Raw genomic sequence first — 22,380 nt, 5'->3', positions numbered from 1 at the left:
ATAATTATTCCATGACCCCGAGCAAGCTGTTTAACTTTTCTGTGCGTCAGTTTCCTTATTTATAAATGGAGATAACATTACTTTCTGCTTCATAGGGTTATTACGAGGATTGTAAATACTAACTCATGTACAGAGTAGAACTATACATGGCACTTAGTAGATACTACAGTTGTCTTTTGGGCGGCTTGGATGCTTTATTTGTTTTTTATTATTTGCTTTAGTATATGTCATTTATTAGTAGCCAGCATATTAGTCATATAGGCAAACGGTTAAATAATGTGTCACTATATTAGAGTAGTTGTCAAGTCATGACTATTTTAAAAGTCTATGTATTTTCTTATTTTGTATTTAAAATAAACCCCTGGCCATGGAAAGTATATTGGTCAATATTACTAACAGATTAACTGTCTTGGTTTTTTGCATACAGAGGCCTGGAATGCCAAAATCACAGACCTAAAACAAAAAGTTGAAAATCTTTTCAATGAAAAATGTGGTAAGTTTACTTTCAAACACTATTATTAAAATATAAGGCAGTTTTTAAAAATAGAAGAATGTGAGCTAAATAAAATATACAACATTTAAGTTATGCTGTTACTGGAAGCGTGGGTGTATTTCATAATTTCTCCCACTTTTCTGAGCATCAAGAATTTATTTACAAATAAAAATTAATACAGTTTTAAAAAAATGTAATTTTGCCTGCCGTAAAATGTAATTTAAAATGCACTTTTTAAAGAGCTTTCTCTTTTTTTTAAGTTATAAATGTGAGAAGTGTATGTGTGTGTTTTGTAGGTGAAGCCCTGGGCCTTAAACAAGCCGTGAAAGTGCCATTTGCATTATTCGAGTCTTTCCCTGAAGACTTTTATGTGGAAGGCTTACCTGAGGGTGTGCCGTTTCGCAGACCATCTACTTTTGGCATTCCAAGGCTGGAGAAGATACTCAGAAACAAAGCGAAAATTAAGTTCATTATTAAAAAGTAAGGAAATAAGCTGACATGAGATTGACAGTGTTTCACACTGGGTGACGGGCACACGGATCCACCTGCGTGGTAGGGCCATGTCAGCCCTGGCGTCAGAAAGCTCTTTAAGCTGTACTCGTCTGTGTTATAAATATTTCGTAAATGGTTAGAAGAGGGAAGGAAGGGCTCTAGCTTACCGAAAGGATAACAACTTCATTTTGTTAAATCTACCCACAGTTGTATGTTTTAATGGTTTGATGCTACTGGAATTTAATGAGTGGTTCCAGTTTTATGAAACCCTTTTATTTCTCCAACTTACACAATACTTTGAATTTCTCTCCTATTTACTTGGAGATCTATGAATTGAAACAATTAAAACTACAATTGAAACAGATGGATGGAAATAGTTGGAATTAGGAAATACATTGATACCCAGGAATTATTTGAAATTAATTGAAATGAATTTTAGGTTTTGTTCATTAATGCTGACTTTTGAGTCACCCAGAGATGCTGTCAGATAATCAAAGCTGACAGACATTGCAAGCATAATGGCCACTTTCTGTACTGGCATCCAGGTCTGTAGAGGTATGGCCTCTGCTTCTGCTTCTTCAGAAGAAAAACTTTTGCTGAAGTTTTCTCCACCTGTCTGTGTTTCCATGCTACCTGCATACAGGGTGTTTCCTGTTTCCATTCTCAGCTTAACACTGAATCTTTCCAGCAGATCTTAAAATCATGGGAAGAAGCAGCTGTTCAAATCAGATAGGACTGAGTGGATGTTATAATCACAGTTATATTAGTCCTTTTGTCTGTGTTCCTTGAGATAACCTTGCTTTTCTGTTCTTACATTACTAAGAACCTAGAGCATATTTACAGAGAACTACTGCTTTTAAAATCTTTTAGTTGTTTAATTTTTAATGTTTTACCATTGGAATATTAGCATACATGTTTTTTTTCTCTCTTGTTTTTAGGCCTGAAATGTTTGAAACGGCAATTAAGGAGAGCACCTCCTCCTCTAAGAGCCCTCCAAGTAAGCTCTTGCTGCAGGAAACATGCTATTAGAAATTTATTCTGCAGCAGTGGTTAAAAATTGTTTAAAGACCATAATTGAGCTAAAATTAGGAAAGCTCATTCAGAATTGGAGTTGTGATTAGTTTATGGGTTTTAGTTCTTCGGTAATTGAGAATCTCTATGTGTCTGCTATACTAGGCATCACATGGAAGAGAGAAAAGTAAAATGCTTTTTGGGAAGCTTAATATCGCTAAATGACAAAATATTCTGTGAAAACTATCAAACCTTGAACAAAAGTTTGGGTTAAAATACCATTTTGTGTAGTCTGAATTGTAAACATATTATTGAGAATATTTAATTCTTTTTTAAAGAAATATTTATGTAAATAATATGTTGTATGTGTTGTAATTTTATGTGTCTTATTCTAAGGAAAAATAAATTCATCGCCCAATGTTAATACTACTGCATCAGGTGTTGAAGATCTTAACATCATTCAGGTGACAATTCCAGGTATGAATTCTCTGCCTTTATCATAATTTGTGGGGTGTTTTCCTTTTCTGCTTTTTCACTTTCAGCGTATGGATTACTGAGGTTTGCCTTACACTTCAGAGATGCTGAGTACACGTTACATTGTTGCACTCCCCTTCCACCCTTCAGAGATTAACCAAATGCATCCCCTTGTCAGTTTATTGCTAATTTGCTCTAGGCAATTCACTGGACTTGGCATGAACTAAAACCTGCTGACCACCCAGATACCTAGTGTCTTGTTTTAAAAAAAGTCTATAAAACAGCAGATAAAGTTCTTTATAACAGGAATAAAATTGCAGCATTTTCAATTTGGTGTTATTGTTAAATCATTACAATCTTTATTAGTTTAAAATACTTAAATATTCCAAAAACATAAAGTGAGTTACACAGGGAACATAAAATTTACTTAGAATTAAAGTAGCATTGCTTAATTATTATGAGTTTTCTCTTAACTTTTTTTTAGATGATGATAATGAAAGACTGTCAAAAGTTGAAAAAGCTAGACAGCTAAGAGAACAAGTTAATGACCTCTTCAGTCGTAAATTTGGTAAGTTTTTCATTTGCATAGTACAGCTTGCAATAATCGAGGAAATTTTGTTTCAATAAAATTTTTTAAAAGATTTTATTTTTAGACAGAAGAGAAAGGCGGGAGAGAGAGAGGGAAACATCAGTGTGTGGTTGTCTTTCACCCGCCCCCAACTGGTGACCTTGGCTGGCAACTCAGGCAGGTGCCCTGGCGACCTTTTGGTTCCTAGGCTGGTGCTCAGTCCACTGAGTCACAGCAAACAGGGTTGTTTCAATAAGATCTTAACAGTAGATTATGTTCAGATAGTTTATTTGTAATATTATTTAAAATGAAAAGAAGTTATAAAATAATTATTTTGGTTTTGCCGAAGTTCTTTTAGTGAGAATGCATTGTTTAGTAAGAATGCATTAATTGTTTTGTATCAGTACTACTAATAATGGTTAGTATCACGGTGAATAAAATTTAGGTTTATGCGTAAGGTTGTCTGAAGTGTTCAAAGACCTTAGTTAATAGTAGAGGTCGTCTTCAAAGTCAGTGTCAGTCATGTGTTTCGTAAATATTAACCGATGCTTTTATGCTCTTTGTCTCATTATAGGTGAAGCTATTGGTATGGGTTTCCCTGTGAAAGTTCCGTACAGGAAAATCACGATTAACCCTGGCTGTGTGGTAGTGGATGGCATGCCTCCTGGAGTATCGTTCAAAGCCCCCAGCTACCTGGAAATCAGCTCCATGAGAAGGATTCTAGATTCAGCTGAGTTCATTAAGTTCACAGTCATTAGGTAAGTGAGAGAGTCCCCTGCTTGCCTGCAACAATGAATGCAGGTTGTGAGACTGTCATCTTACAACATGTAGTCATATGTAGTAATAGAGTCAAGTTTACCATGTAATAAACGAATAAAGTACTGTAATTATTATAGTATTAGATTTTCCCTTCCCTGAGCTGACTCTCTTAATTTTGTGGGTTTTAAGGCAGGAAGGCAGCAAACCATGGCCTGTGGATCAGATCCAGCCTGCCTCCTGTCTCTATAATGTCTTATTCAGACATAGTCACATGTGTTTGTTTACATGTTGTCTACGACTGCTTTCATGTTATAGTGGTAAAATTGAGTCTTTGGGACAGAGACACTGTGGTCTGTAAGCCCTAAAATATTTACTGTTCAGCCTTTACAGAAAACTGTTGTCAGATTTTATCTTAGGCGTTTCAGGGATTCGGTCCCAAGTCATCCAAATCCCTTCTGTTTTCTGCACTGTACAGTTAGAGATTGTACTTGTTTCCTTTGAGAGTATCAGCTCCTTATCCACAGAGTAGGAATGGTAAGTACACCTCCAACAGCATGACAAGAATCACATTATTAATATGTGCTTATCACAATCCATGTACAGCAAATCCACCACCTCTTTTCTGTCCACCTACTCAGAAGTCCCAAGGTGTCTTCACTCTTCTCTTGCGACTCACAAAAACCTGGCCATCACTAAGTCTACCTCAGTAGTTCATTGTCAAGTTCCCACGGTCTTAGTTTAAATGGTTTAGGACTAGCACTCAAATAGCTAAATGTACTACCCTCCCAAGGCTTTTCTCATCCATTCATCTTCTCCCAAAACTCTTTCTCTAAAATTCCCATATTTTTGTCCCACATAACCAATGTTTATTTTCTGTTCCATGCCCCAGGGGTCTAGGAAACCACCTCCTTCCATTAGACCATTTCACTAGAATTAGTCTATTCCCTTTTCTTTGTTCCTTTTATTTTGTTTGTTTTCCCACCATCTTTAGTGTAACGTTTTCATATTAGGGCTCTTCCATATATATATGTATTAATTGCTCAATTAAAAAGTATGTGAGATTAAGCCCTGGCCAATGTGGCTTGGTTGAAGCAAAGTCCCATAAACCAAAAGGTTGTGGGTTCGTTCCCTGGTCCGTGCACATACCAGAGGCAACTGATTGATGTTTCTCTCTCACATTGGTATTTCTCTCCTGCCTCTCCCTCCCTTGACCTCTCTCTAAAATCAATAAACTTGTCCTCAGGTGGAGAGTTTTCAAAAAAGGATGGAAGATTAAAAAGTAGTGGACAACATTTCTCATTCTAGCACATATGTGTCATGATTTAAAAATTAGTTGTATAGCCCTGGCTGGTGTAGCTCATTGGTTGAGCATGGGCCCGTGAACCAAAGGGTTGCCAGTTTGATTTCGTCGGGGTACACGCCGGAGTTGTGGGCCAGGGCCCCAGTGGGGGGATGTTTCTCTCCCTGTCTTTCTCCCTTCCCTTCTTTCTAAAAATAAATACATTAAATATTTTTTAAATTAGTTGTATAAATTGAATATGTCTGTAAATTCCTGTAGATTAAAACATTGCACAATTTATTTCTTTTTTAGACCATTTCCAGGACTTGTGATTAATAACCGTGAGTATTTTATGAAGTCTTTCTCATTTTTGGAATATGAACAGGTGTGGCTGTGTGCCCATGGACTTAGCTCACAAGATTTTACTGTACTTACAGCAGTAACCATGCAGAGTCGTTGTTAATTCAGCCTTTAGTGTTAAAGCACTAGTCATACATAGAGCACATGTAAGCTTGGGGGAGTTGCTTAACTTTTTAAAATCTCATTTTACTCATTTATAAAATGGTAATAATATTAGTACCCATTTGGGGAGTTTTAGGACATTTTAAATGACTCATTATATGTCAAGCATCAAAAATGGGTCAGCAATCGCCTGCCAGTGTTGGTAAATAAAGTTTTATTAAAACACTGCCATACCAGTTTGCTTACAGCAGGGTTCACAGAAGTTGCAATGGAGACTACGTGACCTGCAAAGCCTAAAATATTTACTAACTGGCTCTTTATGAAAAAGTTTGTTGACCCCTGACTCAGAACAATGCTTAGCCTTATAGTATGTCCTCAGGAAGTGTGATCTATCTGTTATTGTTATCAGTACTATTAATTACATTTATTATTGTTACATGATTATTATGCTGTAATAGATTTTTATTATTTTTATTTTAATTGTTATTCAAGTATAATTTTCTGCCCTTTACCCCCATCCCAACCCACCCCCCCACCCTTGTTATTGTCCATGAGTCCTTTATACTTGTTCCTGCAAATCCTTCCCCTTTCCCCTTGAAATTCCCTCCCCTCTTTCCTTTGGTCACTGTCAGTCTGTTCTCTATTTCAGTGTCTTTGGTTATATTTTGCTTGTTTGTTTGTTTTGTAGATTAGGTTCCTCTTAGAGGTGGAATAAATAGGTCTTTTTAATGTGATTTAGCTTCTATTAATATTAAGCACAGTTTTTGATAGACATTTGCATTAACACATTAAGTGCTCTTTCATTTCTGTTTGTCATTTTAAGTAGTGTGTTTATAGCAAAAACAATTGTGCTCACATGTTTTATTTTCTGTTAACTTATTAAAAATTTTGTAATTGAGAATGATCCTTTTCTACCATTGGCATTCCAGTCTTTTTCAACTTAGTATAATTATTCTAATTCTTTACAATCCATCTGCATTTGCCCTGGCTAGTGTGATTCAGTTGGTTGGGGGTCATCCAGTGAGCGGAAGGCACTCAGGCTCCTTCCCTGCTCAGAGCTTGTGCGGGGGCAGCGATTCTGTCTCTTTTACATTCATGTCTCTCTCCCTGTCTCCCCCGCTGCCTTCCTTTCCCTCTCTCTGAAATCAGTAAGCATGTCCTTGGGTGAGGAGTGAAGAAATACGTGAATATATAAATAAAATTTGTCTACATTCAGTTCTGTAGTTTATTCACTGGGAAAGTGTAATGGAAGCCCCTTCAGTGTCGTGTTCAGGACTCATCAGTGGCCCTGGAGAGACAGAACTTTGCCTGTCTCTCAGTTGTTGGTTTGTCCCCCTGACCTGAGAGGTGTGCTGTCATTGCACCTGTCCCCTGCCATTCCGTCTGCTTCACACTGTTGACCCTGGCCTCTGGCCTTGGTGCTTCAGGACCATGGATTTGGTTACCTCTCTTTTGCCTCCAGGTTTTGAATTTGATTTATCATAAAACTTACTCATTTGCTTATACCCCGAATCCATGAGTTCTTTTTTAACATATTTTGGTTTTGGTATGTGCTCTATCGTGGCCAATACCACTATGTTAGTATTTGGTACTCTCCATATGAAAGAGAGGTATACCTTGCTTCATAGATTTTTAAGTCATCTCTGTGACACTTAGCTTTAATCATGCCAGGGACTTCGTTATTTAAAGAAATCCCATTATAATTATTTTTCTGTTTTTTTTATTAGTCCTAATTTTCTTCTAATTTTTAGTTTCAAAGAACATTGTATTGTAATATTTTTTATCCTCTTCATGTTTAAAATGTTCAATTTTGTTCTCATCATTACTCAGGTCTATAGTAGAATTTTGTGGTAATTACTATGAATTTGTTCTTTGGTGGGAAATACCAGAACTCTTAATGTTTGTTCCCTTCTTGTCATAAGGAAAATAATATCTGTTATGGCAAAACTGGAGCATCAAAATAAAGAATGTTTGTAAAAATACTTTTCGAATATAACAGTATGCCATTACATTATGAAATGAATTTGCTTTATTTTCAGAGTTGGTTGATCAGAGTGAGTCAGAAGGCCCAGTGATACAAGGTAAATTAAGGAGGATAAAACAGGACTGTTCCTGCTTTTCTCAGTAAAATAGGTCAGATAAAAATTGTGTGGCTCCACATACTTTTGTTTGTCCAACTTTGCAGAGTTGGTCAGTCCGCAGTGCACGCGTGTGCGCACTTGGACTTGGCGTCTGTGACTCCTGTGGTTGAAAGCCGGGAGAAGCTCAGCTTGTAGGTCCTAATTGAGAACCATGGGCCGCGTACCATTTGATCCCACTGTCCCAGCGCTTGTACGGGGTCAGGCACCATGAGATCATTGGTGTAGAATGCAGTTTTTCAGTGAGAAGGTCATCTTTTTAAACTTTATTCGTCATGCCATTTGTTTATACTGGTAGTTGAAAGCCAAATTGTGTTGGGTAGAAATGGATGTATTGTAGATTTTAAATTCCTTAGAAACAGATAGTTTAGGCCTGTTACTGTGATTCATTGAAAGTAAGGAAAGGCTTTTATTAAAAAGGAACTCACAGAAGAAAGGGGGATGATAAAAAAGGAACTTCTTGCTCTCATGTTAGAGTCGAGTTGATTAGGATTGTTATTTAAGACTTTGGTTAGGTAAGCTTACTTACCACATTTCAGAAGAGGAGTAGAGTTTTGAAAGTCTAGTTGAGTAATTGTGCTTATTCCGGGAGTCTGTGGCTGTTGTTTTCATGTTAGACTTGTGACTTAGGTACATGGTGTGAAGAACTTTCTCTCGTTTGAAGAGCTGTTCTCTTTAAATAATTGAAAGCACCTTTTGAGCAGTGTCACAGTGAATCTTAACGTGTTTCCTTTCAGAATCAGCTGAGCCGAGCCAGTTGGAGGTTCCTGCAACAGAAGGTAAAAAGGGTGGTCTGGTTGTCAAAAAGTTGCTTAAGACTTTCATTAGGACAAAGGATTAATTGTTTTTACAGCTCTTAAAAGTAGAAGTGTGGTGGTTTTGTTTCATTTCAGGATGAATGGGATCTGTTGTTTTATGACCAGAAACATTGTGTTCAGAATGACTCATGGGTTCTTTGGTTCCATTTCCCTCAAGTGAGTCTGAAACCATGGAATGACTGCTATATGGCACAGACAGTGAGGATCCTTTACATACATATGGAATTAAGATGTGTGTTACTTTGAAAACATGAGTAGCAAAATTTAGGACTTAGAGCTAAAGAAACATTGTTGTCTCTGAAAATGTTACCGTTTTTTAGTATCTTGTGATTCCTGTTAAATCATGTTAGTAAATTGGTATGGGTTTGTAATTGAGCAGATTTGCATTCATAGTGCAATTAAAGAGTTCTCTTTTGTTTTTCTTGATAGAAATAAAGGAGACTGATGGAAGCTCTCAGATTAAGCAAGAGCCAGACCCTACGTGGTAGACCTCTTCCCTCCTAGGGTAATAACTCAGCTTCTGTGTCCGGGACGCTGTGTCGTGTCCGTCCAAACCCACCTGCTATCTACATGCATTTTCCCTGCTTCAGCTCTAATGGGGCCCCGCCTTCAGGGCTTGTGTGGTCCAAGTGTAAGCCATATGGGATTATTTTTAGCTACAAAATTCAGGCAGAGATTTTTTCCTTGGATCAATATGTGTGTTACTCAAAGATAAAAGTGCACTTTTGCCTTAAAAGGAAAAGATTTTAATCGACAGGGTAAATATTGTCCTCACATCAGAATTCACTGAGTCAGTATCACTACACTGACATGTCCACTAATCCTAAATTATGAGCCTGATCCTGTTATTCTGACTCCTTAAACTTGGCCAGGTTAGTACCAGGACGGGCAGCCCGAGACCAGGAATCAGCAAAACTTGGTTCTCATGCCTGCTGAAACTCAACAGGGATGCACTGTTGGGTGTTTAGGACCAGGTGGTAGGTAGGTAGTTCACGGGTTACAACCTGACCGTCCTGGATCTGCGTCTCATGGCGCTTTCTTTTCAATCCGGGACCCTTTGTCATGGAGTTTGCCTTGTACTCTGCATACGTGGGTTTAAGTGCTACATTGTGGTGTTTGTGAATGTTAAATTCGTATAATTAGAGTAACCTCTTTTCTTGTTTGTTTTCTCTCCCTTCAGCTTAAAGTATCAGTGGGTGAGAAGAGCTTTTTGGACCTGTTACTGCCCCAAGCTGTGTAATATACTTGTATAACAGAAATACCTTCTATACAAACCTTTTTTTCTACTTTTAGATAGAAATGTCTACTTTTTCAGCAGTTCTGTGAATTGAATTAAAGAGCAGAGTGACTGTAGATTTGGAATGGCTGGTTTACTTTGGAATGTATTATAAGGATTTTACAGCAATGCTGGAAAAACGACAGGGAAAACGACAGGGATGAATCTCACCAGGTTTTTTTACGGATTCAGCAGAGCCTTCAGCCACGGTGTCTGTTTCCCAATCAAGTGAAGACACATCTCCTGCTGGGACATCTCAGCTTCTGCAGTGAAGAAAACACTTGAGATAGTTTAGTTCTTTAGTTTTTATATTTGAAAAATCATTTAAATCATCCTTTTGTTCACAACTCTCCTTAATGACTGAGTGAACAGTTAGTGTCTGTATATTTGACTAAATCTTTTCCTAAGCTATCTATCATGGTTCATGTATTTTTTATCATAATTAAAAAAAAAAAAACACCACCAGGATTACCTAATAGGTAGTAAGAGGTCAGTAGTATCTCAGCGTGTGGCTTAGAGGGGGAATACAAAGGACCTCTCCACATTTACGTTTCATCCAAATAAAAAGCATGGTGCACCAGAAGTTGAAGACCAGGTATGAGAGTTTGGGCAAGCTAAGCGACACTAAAGCCTCACTATCGTGGAACCTGTTGTTGTGTGGGGGTTTTTTGGAACACTGTTCCGTTTGGATCAATCTCAAGGGGTTTTCATTGCCTTCGTTATTTTATAATTCTACTTGTGACACTGAGGCTCCAGTGTGAGGAGTGAGGGGTCATAAGCTAATTATGCACCCGCTGATATTCTGCGCCGTTTGTAGGAGAATCTTACACGTGTTGAGATTGCAGACAATAAGAGTTGTAAAATACCAGCTGTACGAAAAGCTAGAGTATGTGATGGCATAGCGTGTTCATTAGCTTTATCACAATATTCATAATGGAGAATTATATTACATGGTAGCAGAAATAGGCATTTTTATGTGTTGCTTATATTTTACCTCAAATTAAAATGTAGATATAGGGTAATAAATAAAATCCATCCATGCCTTTCACACACTAATTTATTTCTTTCTAAAGTGTTTTCATGATTATGTCTGGGGAAACGTGTGGGTGGGTCGGCGGTAGGTGGAATGCAAAATGAAGGCTAGGCTGGCACTGCTCAGAGGCTCCGGTCCTCGTAAGTACACCATTGTTTGTGGTGTTTCTGAGACTGCTGTGCATCTAGTTTGAGCGGAGGCCGGAGACCCCCGCTTTTTACCTGTGTACACCCACTGCCTGCCCCTGAAATAGGATGTTGGGGTCGGAGCCCCTCCCAGACCATGTGTACATGTTAGCTCCGCCCAGGTGAAAATCCCACTGGCTTGGGTTATGTTTTGTTCTCTCAGCAGAGCCTCCTGCTTCTGCTGTACCCTACGATCTATGCTCAGGGAAACTAATTTGTCCTTAATCTACCAACCGAAATTAGGAAGAGACGGTTTCTAGCGACAGTAGAATCTCCCAGGCCCTCAAAGTGCTCTAAGAAGGCGCAGACAGCACGCTGCCCTCACCCGCGCCTCTTAGCTCGGCTGCTAGAGAACCATCTCTCCAGAGGTGGCTTCTAAAGGGAGTTCAGCCCCTATACATGACTCCACGTATTATTTTAATCGTAATACTATGGGATCACCGACATACCAAAGAGATTTGCTTTCCTATCCAGTATAAAAAGTCTACCGAGCACTGACTGGTGTGGCTCAGTGGGTTGGGAATTGTCTCACAAACCAAAGGGTCGCCAGTCTGACTCCTGGTCAGGGCACATGCCTGGGTTGTGGGCCAGGTACCCGGTTGGGGGTGAGTGAGAGGAACCGATTGATGTTTCTCTTGCACATCAGTATTTCTCTCCTTCTTTCTCCCTTCCTTCCCCTCTCTCAAAATAAAACAACCTAAAAAATTTTTAAAGCCTGTATGTGCATGCACATTTTTTTGTTTTTATATATTGTTAGCATTTTTAAGTCTGTTATGTATGCAGGAACAAGTATAAAGGACACGTGGAGAATAATGGGGTGGAAATGGGAGGCAGGTGGGTAGGGCTGGGGTGGGGGCAAAAGACAAAACTACTTGAACAACAATTAAAAATTAAAAGCATTGGAGATTCTGCAAAGGTTTTCTAGATCCAAGATCTTTTAAAAAGTCTATTATGTGTACACATTATACACACACACAGTTAGAAAGCATTTTAAAAATATTTATCTATTTTTAGAGGGGAACGGAAGGAGAAAGAGTGGGAGAGAAACATAAATGTGTGGTTGCCTCTCATGTGTCCCCTACTGGGGACCTGGCCTGCAACCCAGGCATGTGCCCTGACCAGGAATGGAGCTGGTGACCCTTTGCTTCACAGCTCTGTGCTCAATCCATTGAGCCACACCAGCCAGGGCAGAAAGCATTTTTTAAGAAAACATTCTCACATCTACCAAGTAGACCAGTTTCTGTACTCTGGATAAGCAGCACAGAATCAGTGCTTATCTTCCTCATGACTTTATAATGGTTTAAGGAACACTCTTGTCCCATTATGTCTCTTCCCTAAATAAAAATCTTAATTCCTTCAAGAAATGTTAAACTTCACCCTCACCAGTGTAGCTCAGTTGGCTGGGCATCATCTTGCAAAGCAAAGGGTCACTGGTTTGATTCCCGGTCAGGGCACATGCCTGGGTTGCAGATGTGTGTGAGAAGCAACCAATGTTTCTCTCCCTCCCTTTTCCTCTCTTTAAGAATGAAAACGAAAAAAAAAATTTTTTTTTTCTGTTTTTTAATGTTGAATGTTGGGTAGGTGGTGCTGCTGCTGCATCTGTCTTCTGGAAAACTCCCAGAAGTGGTACAAGTTCCTTTTAACTCACTGTCTTCTGAAGCTTTAACACTTTTTAGTCTGCTTCCTACAGTCGGGTATCTCTTATTAAAGGCTTCCCTTAGAATAGCATTGTTACCTCATAAATTGCATCCACACCCACATGGCAAAGTTAGCCGTTGTTTCAGTGCTGTGGTCAAAGTTGGGTGGCAGTGTCACCCTGGCTCACTAAACCAGAGCCCAGTTGCAAGATGAAGCCTTCAGCACCTGTAACGACAAATAGTTCATATGTGAGACAATGGATAAAAAGCACTATTCTTTGGCGGGGGAGTGGGGGGGGGGGGGGGTAAAGTTGCCCCCCAAGATCTTTGTGAGATCAGTAAGGACCAGAAAGGCCTTAGAAATAATTGCAACGTGGTTAGTGTTTCTAAAACTCCTGATTCCATAATAGTTCAAGGTTGAACATTTATGAGGGACTGGAGTGACTAGGAATGTAGGCTCCGTGACCTATCCAAGCTCCACTTGTAGACGGCTGTTGTCCTAAGGAAACAGCCACTAGAAAAACAGCGAAACCAAGAAAATGTCTACATAGTATTAAATGGAATTGGGCTAAATGCTAAGTAATCCCATCCCAACTCCGGGACCTTTAGTGGTTGCAAGGAGCAACCTCTGCCCCTGGGTGTTTGCGGCCACGGGGCACTTGGTCCGAGCAGCTGAGGGCGGGCTGAGAGTGTCTGCTGTCCTTTGCCTTCCTTCCTAAAGCTGAACTGCTCAGAGCACAGGGACTGCCATTTTCAGCAGCACACTGTGGTGCTACCTTTATCTCATTGGTCTAAATTACCTGTGATAATTTAGAAGTGAGGTTAGGTGTCAGCCTGTCTCCAAGACTGAGGGCCAGGCCTAGCCCTCAGTACTCCCGTGATGGTGCTGTTCACAGCAGGCAGCCAGTACCCTTCTGAAGCAGGTGGGTTATTCTGAGCATCCTTCTGGCCTCTGTTTCTGCTTGCCTCCCCACTGCCCTGCCCCACCCCACCCCTCCCGGGATAAAAAGGTCTGTTCAGAGGAAGGCTGGGCCTTTTTGGTGTCTGCAACACCCCAGCCCGTGCCCAAAATTCCTGGAACTTGCTTGGCTTAACCATTAGTGGGCATCTGGAAGTGTACTACCCAGTACTTGGCTTTCTCAATGACTGTATGTGTTTGGAAGATGAGTTCTCCCAGCTAGAGTGTCCCCTGTGACAGGGAGGAAGAGGGGACAGGATTTCAAGAATTGAGACGACCTGAAGGGCACTTTATCGACTCGCTGAGCTGCTCAGACCAGTGAGTCTGATGGGATGACCACGAATGGGGCTGTTCATCCTGTTCAGGCCCCCAGGGTTGTGTTTCTACTACATCATGAGAGATCATTAGCATTTTTTATTTTTAAGATTTGATTTTAGAAAGGGGAGTGGAGGGGGAGAAACATCAATGTGTGGTTGCCTCTCCCATGCCCCCTACTGGGGACCTGGCCCACAACCCAGGCATGGTCCCTGACTGGGAATTGAACCAGCGACCCTTTGGTTCGCAGGCCAGCACGCAGTCCACTGAGTCACACCAACCAGAGTGGTCATTAGCTTCTGTATTTCACCTCATGGCTGCCAACCGAGGCTCAAAGAACAGTTTGAGGCAGCTTGCCACTTGCTGGCTGTAGAAACCATGACTTCCCAGGACCCTGGTGGCATACTGACAAAAAGTGGAGTGGACCTAGACTGGCCCGGCAGCCCCAGAGGGGCCTCTGCACCCCCGGGACTGGGAAAACAAAGCAACACTGATTTGCTCTTAGCTCTCCTAGCTTCCGTATGCTGGTCAACAAGGGTCACATTACCTCCCCCTCCTGCCCTGCCTCACCCCCAGACCATGCATAGTTTGTGGTTTTACTTTGAGGAAGTGTCAGAAAAGAGCACTGAAAGCAAGCTATGGTACAATACCCATTTGTAAAGGTGTTTCCTGCCGCATTTCCTCCGAAGCAAGAGCAAGTAGTTGGCAAACGTGCGTGCTCTGAAGGCTGTCGGTTTGAAGTCCACAGTGCCTCAAGTTCTGTAAAGCGATGGCAACCCTTGTCCACGACCATGCCTTTGGCAGTGCCTGAGAGGACCTGGAGGGGGGAGGGGGCGTTGCCCCCACTTCAGTAAAGCAGTGAGGCAGACCCACCAAGAGGCAGCAAGAGAAGAGGCAGCCCGCCTCCTGCCTGGGCCCTGAGAGGATCTAGGCCAGTCATGAAAGGGTCTATTGACTTGGTGCTTTGCATTTAGACCAAAATTATCCTCTCCCTTACATTCAGTCATCTAGATCTTCGAGGAAAAATCCTTGATAAAAGATGCAAGTGCAGGTTTCCAAAAAGGCGAGGTCAGAGCAGGCAATCCGTGGTGTATGGTCATAAAGCCACAGCAAGTGTTGACTTGTTGGCCTTTGGGAGCTTCTGCTCCAACAGGTGGCTTCACTTTGGTTCTGATGGTTGGTGCAGGACCAGCTGCTTCACACCTTTGCTAGCCACCTGCTTACAGGGGCCCATCCCCTCCAGATCTGCGAAAATTTGTATCCAGTCCATAGATTCTACAGTGGGGAAGAGAGGGAGAAGGAGAGGTAGAGAAGCATCAATATGAGAGAAAAACATCGATCAGTTGCCTCTCGTATGTGCTGTGACTGGGAATCAAACTCATAACCCAGGCATGTATCCTGACCGGGAATCGAACCAGCGACCTTGGTTTGCAGGACAGCACTCAATGCACCAAGCCACGCCAGTTGGTATCCTGCGTATCTTTACTGACCTGTATCCCCGTGGAACTGGCAAAGGTACTGAGCTCTTGGCAAATCCCAGCCTGACTTCCTCATGCTGCCTGCTGGTCCCCTGCACTCTGTGTGTCAGGGCTGGAGAGATGAAGTGGCCACCCAGCCCTGGTGACCGGATCCAGAAGCATAATTTCCCCATGACAGGACTTAGTTTCAAATTCAAACACCACAAAACTCCCTGCGATCATAGCTGGCTGCTGGGTTTTAGCCTTGGTGGTTGGTTGCTAAGCTTCAAATCGCTCCCTGTGATTTGACACATCTGGCCCCACAATGCAAGGGAGAGCATCAGGAGGTGGGTCTGGAGAGGGGGGTACAGCAGGCTCTGGGGGCTCCCTGGTGGCCAGCGTGGGAGGAGTCGAAGCTCCTCCAGAAACTGCGTTACAGTGGAACAGACAGCCCTGCCCCCGGGACTCCCAGGCTCTGGTCCGTGGCCCTGGTCACTGTCTTCAGCCCAACCTGGGCTGGGAGAGATGCCATAGGCCTTGCTCTCAGCTCCATCCCTGGGCGGAGGCCCTTCCAGGTGTAGGCCAGAGGCGGCACCACACTCGGCCGCCCACCTCTCTGCCCATGGTTCCTGCAGGTAATACAAGCCTGGCCCATGGTGCCGGCCTCGAACAGGTGGTCCCAGCAACCTGGATTGCCTGCTTTCATGGGACACAGTGGCCCAAGAAATAGGTATATTGGTTAGTGCCATTTTACAGATTAAAGAACAGCATGAAGCCTGAATTACCGAGCCAAAAAACCCAGCTGGAAATGAAGAATCAGAGTCCAAAGCAGGTCTATGTAACTATCAAGCCACTGTGCCCAGGCCAGCAGTCAGTGTGTTGCTCGCCCTTCGGTGTCCAGAGGCCAAAGGGGGAAGGGACTCCCAGAGTGTGCGGTTGCCAGGGCTGTGACTCTGGTGTGCCCTGAGCCTGTGTCCCAAGTGCAGGCACCTGTTTCCCTTCTGATGAGACCTCAAGGTCCAGCCCGGACCCGGCCAGAGCCCACTCCTAGCCCGATTTTGCTGAGAAAGGAAGCCTTGAGGCCCCTTGGGAAGTAGATCGTGAGTGACCTGCATTTCTGCAGAGACGCTTGTGGCTAGAGCCTCAGCCCCACACAGCTGGCGTCACCACCAGTGGGCTCTGCCTGCCAGGCAGCAGTGCCTCAGGCCCCATCCACTCCAGGCTCCAGACAAACCGGTCCTGTGGGCTTGCCCAGGAAGCCTTCATCACAGGGCTGGGCACCGGGGGCCAGGCCGTTCTAGCTCGAGAGGGGACAAGAGGGCTTAAAGTTAAATTTGGAGAAAAGCCCTGGCAGGGCGGCTCAGTTGTTGGAACATTCTCCCATACACCCGAAGTTTTCAGGTTTGAGTCCTGGTTGCCGGTTTCATCCCCATTCGGGGTTGCGTATGGGAAGCAACCAATCAACGTTTCTCTCTCTCCTCCTGTCTCTCTCCTCTCCCCCCTCTCTCCAAAATCAGTAAACATATCCCCAGGTAAGGATTTTCAAACATAAATAAATGAATACACTGGGGAAAGAAGTGTCCTAGAGCGAGGCCTGATCCGGTCCAGTCCCAGGAAGCCCTAGGCTCCCTCAGAGGCGCTGCCGAACCTCTCTCCACACAGCCTGTCCCCAGCCCTGGGGGTTTCCTGGGAGAGGAAGTGGCGCGCCCAGCCCAGCTGGGGAAGGCCCAGTGTGGAGAAAGTGGCATCTGGAGAGAAGCCCTACCTCCCCTCCACTCTGGCCTGATGTGAAAGTCTCCCTCTCCGGGGGTATTCGTGCAGGCCAGCTCCTCCTGCTGAACCCCCCACCATCACTCATTCACTTCGCATTCCGGAGCAACGCAGGGGAGCCCAGTGGTTAAGGGCATGGCCTGGGACCCAGACTGCCTAGCTTCCGACCCGAGCTCTTCGCTTACCAGTTGTGGCAACCTGCTCCCCTCCCGGTGCCCGGCTTTCCCATCTGTAAAGCAGGGGTGGTCGTAGTCCCTGCCTGATGGCCTCATCGGGAGGATAAGATGTGGGCATAGGTGCTCGGCACTGGTGACCCAGGTTAAATCCCTCACTAACACTCGATGGGGGAGACTTCCACCAAGATGGAGGCATAGGTGGATAAGCCGTGCCTTCTCACACAACCAAGTTTAGAGACAACTAAATATTAGCAACAGAAAACACAGCCAGAACACAGAAAATCGAACTTTTCGGAAGTCTATTAACAACAAATTCTTCAGCCTGACCGGTAAGGGGCGAAACCAGCAGCTGGTGGAGCGGGGTTGCACAGGAAAACTCCGTCAGACGGACTCAGGCGTGCGGAATCCAGGCGCAGGGTTGGACCTAGTGAGCAACCAAGTGAGCAACCGCGGGGAAACATCGAGGGAGCAGGGCTGCGGGTTGACTGCGGTCGGGCCTTTGTGCACGATAGACGAGCGAGGGAGTGGGCCATTGGACCGCGACCCGGCGGGTCCCCGCAGTAAGCGGCACGGAGGGCGCCGCCATTTCCCTGCTCTGACCCCACCTCCACATACAGCGTCATAACCCAGCGACTCTGAGTGGCCAGGCCCTGGTGAACCACCTAAGGCTCTGCTCCTCACCCAGCCGCAAGAAACAGCAGAGGGGGCCGCCATTTCCCCGCTCTGACCACGACCCCACATACAGCGTCACAACCCAGCGACCTGGGAGTCCAAGGCTCTGCTTCTCACACTTAACGGGCACGAACAGACCAAAAATGGCTCAGGAAGATCTCAAAGCCCCAGAGCCTATAAATCTAAGCGACGAAGAAATAGCAAAACTCTCAGACGCATAGTTTAAAACACTGGTGATCAGGATCCTCACAGAACTGGTTGATTATAGCCACAAATTAGACAAACATATGAAGGCGAAACTAATTGAAATGAATGGAATTGCACAGGAAACCAATAGCAATGAAAAGGAAACTGGGACTCAAATCAATGGAGTGGACCAGAAGAAAGCAAATAATGGCCAAACAGAAAAGAGTGAAGAAGCAAGAATTCAAAGAAATGAGGGGAGTCTTAGGAACCTCCAGGACATCTTTAAACACTCCAACATCCGAATTATAGGGGTACCAGAAGGGGAAGAGGAACACACACGAGTGGAAAACTTATTTGAACAAATAATTAAGGAGAACTTCCCCTATCTAGAAAGGAAATAGACTTCCAGGAAATCCAGGAAGCTCAGAGAGTCCCAAAGAAGTTGGACCCAAGAAGGAACACACCAAGGCACATCATAATTACATTAGCCAAAATTAAAATGAAGGAGAGAATCCTAGAAGCAGCAAGAGCTAAGGGGACAGTCACCTACAAAGGAGTCCCCATCACTGTCAGCGGATTTCTCAAAAGAGACCTTACAGGCAAGAAGGGGCTGGAAAGAGGTATTCCAAGTCATGAAATCCAAAGACCTACAACCAAGATTGCTCTATCCAGCAAAACTTTCATTTAGAATGGAAGGGCAGATAAAGTGCTTCTCAGATAAGATCAAATTCAAGAAGTTCATCATCACCAAGCCCTTATTATATGAAATGTTAAAGGGACTTACCTAAGAAAAAGAAGTTAAAGAACCATGAACAGTGAAAGGACAACAAACTCACAGTTTTTAACAACCAATCCTAAAACAAAAGCAGACTAAGAGGACAGCTAGATCAGGTGTGGAAACATAGAAATGGAGATCTCAAGGAGGGTTAGCAACAGGGGAGTGGGAGGAGGAGAAGGGGGGAGAAGGTACAGAAAATAAGTAGCATAGACGGTAGATAGAAAATAGATGGGGGGGCAAGAATAGCATGGGAAATATAGAATCTAAAGAACTTGAGACACATGGTCATAAACTAAAGGGGGGGGTAATGGTGGGGACGGGGGGTAGGGTGGAGGGGAATGAAGGGGGGGAATAGAACAACTGTAACAGCATAATCAATAAAAAAATTAAAAAAAAAAAACACTTGATGGGAGGGGGGAAGAGGGTTCCAGGGACTTGGCATTGTTCTCGTACCAGGTGATGTACGGAGTCCAGCACAAGTAATGTCCCTTTTTTATTACAGAATTTTCTATTACAAAACCACAAGCGTATAATTCTGTAACATAACAATAGCACACCCTAGCTGGTGTAGCTCAATGGACTGAGCGCGGGCCTGTAAACCAAAGGGTCGCTGGTTCGAGTCCCAGTCAGGGCACATGTTTGGGTTGTAGGCCAGGTCCCCAGTAGGGGGCACATGAGAGGCAACCACACACTGATGTTTCTCTCCCACTCTTTCTCCTTCCCTTCCCCTCTCTAAAAATAAATAAATAAAATATTTTAAAAATCAATATCACACTCAAGCACACCATATGGCATTCCAGGTGAAATGGTCAAATTAAAACTATAAATTATTACAGTCATATTATTAACCTGCCAACCACAGTCCATCCAGCAGGCGTTACTTCTGCTGGACCCCATAGAGCTAGATATCGACTTTATAATAAAGTTTTATAATCATTGGTTAAACTGTACATTTTTCTGCAATTTTCTATGTATTTCACAATTTAAAAGTTATAAAATGTTACAAAGTTTATCTCATACCCCCATCTTATATTATTACCTCCATTTGTGTTTATTCCTTTTCTTTTTTAATCCTGCGGTCACTCGCTTGTTCTATCCGTGCCTGAGACGAAACCCACCTCCTCCTGACAAAAGGCTCTGAGCCTGCTGACTCAGGAGACAGGAGTTCCCTTCACTCTGTACTTCAGATGCCTCTCTGCCGGGCGAGCCACAGGGAGGCCACAGGAGGGAAGTGGAAAGGTAGCAGCTGGTGGCTCTGGACGCCGTGGCGGGTGTCTGCACAGGCCTGTCCGGCCAGAGAGTTACGCAAGAGTGGAAAGACCACTGGGAGGAAGAGGAGGAAGTGCTGAGGGCCGCCGACCGGCGCTCAGCGGGAGGTCCCGCGCTGCCCTTCCTTTCCCTGCACCCAAGTGACCAATGCTGTGGGTCAAGCTCTGTCGGGGACCTGAGGGACAGCTGCTCAGCAGTGAGCCCCGGCCCTGTGCTGCCGGGGCCGCCTTCCTGCCATGAAGTTAAGTGAGGACAGTTATCCATCACAGGACCCCGCCCAACCCATGCTGTGTTCAGCCTTTTATTACAGTAAAACACACCCACAGAAGAGAGCGGTCCACAAATCTGTGTCTGGGGCTTAGCTTCGTTTTCAGAAAGTGAGCACCCTTGTTGGACTAGCACCCTTACCAAGAAAAGGCCTGCCGCCTGCTGCCTCCTGCTCCCCTCCAGTCGCTACTGGCCCCCACCCTCGCCCCAGGTCACCCAACACCACAGGCTGGCTTGGCACAGTTTAGAGCTCGGGGTACAGGTTCTGCACGGGTGCTTTGCGTCTGCTTCTCTCCCACCACATTGTGTCTGGAAGGTTTGCCCATGTGTGTGACTGTTCCTTTCCACTGTTGTGGAGTGTCCCCTTCTGTGTGGGAAGATCCTGGATACATAAATGGAAATGACCAGAGAAAGGACTTGTAAGGCTTGCCACACCCAGGGCTCATGACCTCCTGGTGGGGTGCGGGGAGCAGCAGTGAGTGGAGGGGACCTCCCAAGCAAACCTTGTCAAGCCAGATGCCGACCCTCTGCCCCCATAGTCCTGGGGGACCTGTGGCTATGAGTGCTCTTGGTGCAAAGTGCTTGCCATGTCTCTTAATCTTAAAAAAAAAAAAATTTTTTTAGAGACAGAAGAGAAGGAGAGAAAAATCAATGTGTGGTTGCCTCTGGGTGCCCCTACTCCTACTATGGGGACCTGGCCGGACCCCCAGGCATGTGCCCTGACCAGGAATGGAACCTGCAGCCCTTTGTGTGGCAGGCTGGTGCTCAATCCACTCAGCCACCAGCCAGGGCCATGTCTCAATCTTGCAGTCTTCCCCTGGGCCGCAAACCGGTCCTGCCCACCAGAGCCTGAAGCCAGACTGCCTGGGTCTGAGCCACTAGCTGTGCGACTTGGGATCAGCTCTGTAACCTCTGAGCCTCCCGGGCCCCCATCTCCCTGGTCCTAGTGCCCCAGACCAAGGGCACTTGGTTATAGTGAGAGAGACCGTGGCCTCTATTCAGGCATGCTGCCCCCTCCTCCCCAGTTCCTCCCAAATCCCCTTCTGGGCAGAGATGGCAGAAATGGTGGTCCCCTATTTTTTTAAATTTATTGTTTTGATAGAAAGAGAGAGAGAGATCCCCTTATTGTTCCGCCCATTCACGCAGTCAGTGACTGACTCCCGCCGGTGCCCCGACAGGGCACGGAACCCACAACCTTCGGTGTATAGAGAGGAGGTCCAACCAGCTGAGCCACTCCGCCAGGGCCTAAGGGTCTAATTAATTAGTTAATTAATTAATTAATTAATTAATTAATTAAGTTTTAGAGGCAGGGAAGGGAAGGAGAAAGAGAGGGAGAGAAACATCGATGTGCGAGACAAACATCGATCGGGTGCCTCTCCCACCCACCCGGACCAGGGACCAGCCCCGCTCGGCCCCCCGGGGAGTCCGCCGCCCACCTTTCACCTGCGGAACCAGGCCCGACCGAGTCACACCGGTCAACGGCGAGGGTCTATTCTTTGATCAGGATTTGAACTCAGGTGAGAAAGTCGGTCCCAGCCGGGCTGTGCGCCCAGGACTCGCACGCCCTCCCTTGGAGGCATTCATTCATTCACTCATTCGCTCATTCATTCATTCATTCTCGGTGCGTGGTGCGGTCACTATTCAAATATTTGTGGAGAGCGCACTGGGCGCCCGAACAGGCCAAGCCCTGGCCCTCACGGCGCTCACACTCTGGGGAGGAGAGACGTCGTAGAAAAGTAAAGTGACGTGTCGGTTGAGGGGAGTACTCAGAATGAGGACAGGTGGGCAGCGCGGTGGCAGCGCGGAGTCTCGCTATTTTATGCGTAGTTGTCCTGGAAGCCCTCTCCGAGCAGAAACCCAGAGAAAGGGAGGGAGGCAGCGACGCGTCTGCGGGGGAGACGGCCGGG

At 44.6% G+C, this 22,380-nt stretch overlaps 1 protein-coding gene across 1 annotated transcript in view; it reads left to right on the top strand.

Annotated features, from left to right (window-relative positions):
* GTF2I (general transcription factor IIi) overlaps window positions 1-10,826 on the top strand; it is a gene marked incomplete at its 5' end in the record, with an annotated part of 45,359 nt that extends 34,533 nt beyond the window's left edge. The window contains 11 exons of the mRNA XM_053663483.1: window positions 428-493; window positions 790-973; window positions 1,924-1,982; window positions 2,393-2,473; window positions 2,955-3,038; window positions 3,613-3,796; window positions 5,389-5,417; window positions 7,578-7,619; window positions 8,414-8,455; window positions 8,924-8,999; window positions 9,675-10,826. Of these exons, the coding sequence (XP_053519458.1) occupies window positions 428-493; window positions 790-973; window positions 1,924-1,982; window positions 2,393-2,473; window positions 2,955-3,038; window positions 3,613-3,796; window positions 5,389-5,417; window positions 7,578-7,619; window positions 8,414-8,455; window positions 8,924-8,982 (830 nt within the window). The remainder of the gene's footprint in view (window positions 1-427; window positions 494-789; window positions 974-1,923; window positions 1,983-2,392; window positions 2,474-2,954; window positions 3,039-3,612; window positions 3,797-5,388; window positions 5,418-7,577; window positions 7,620-8,413; window positions 8,456-8,923; window positions 9,000-9,674) is intronic.
* Window positions 10,827-22,380: the final 11,554 nt, after the last annotated feature.

Source organism: Artibeus jamaicensis, unplaced genomic scaffold (assembly GCF_021234435.1).
Source record: "Artibeus jamaicensis isolate MK-2021 breed Jamaican fruit bat unplaced genomic scaffold, CSHL_Jam_final contig_3182, whole genome shotgun sequence".
In the NCBI taxonomy this organism is placed as follows: Eukaryota; Metazoa; Chordata; class Mammalia; order Chiroptera; family Phyllostomidae; genus Artibeus; species Artibeus jamaicensis.
The sequence above is the reverse complement of the archived record's forward strand: the minus strand, read 5'-3'. Positions and strand labels throughout refer to the sequence as shown.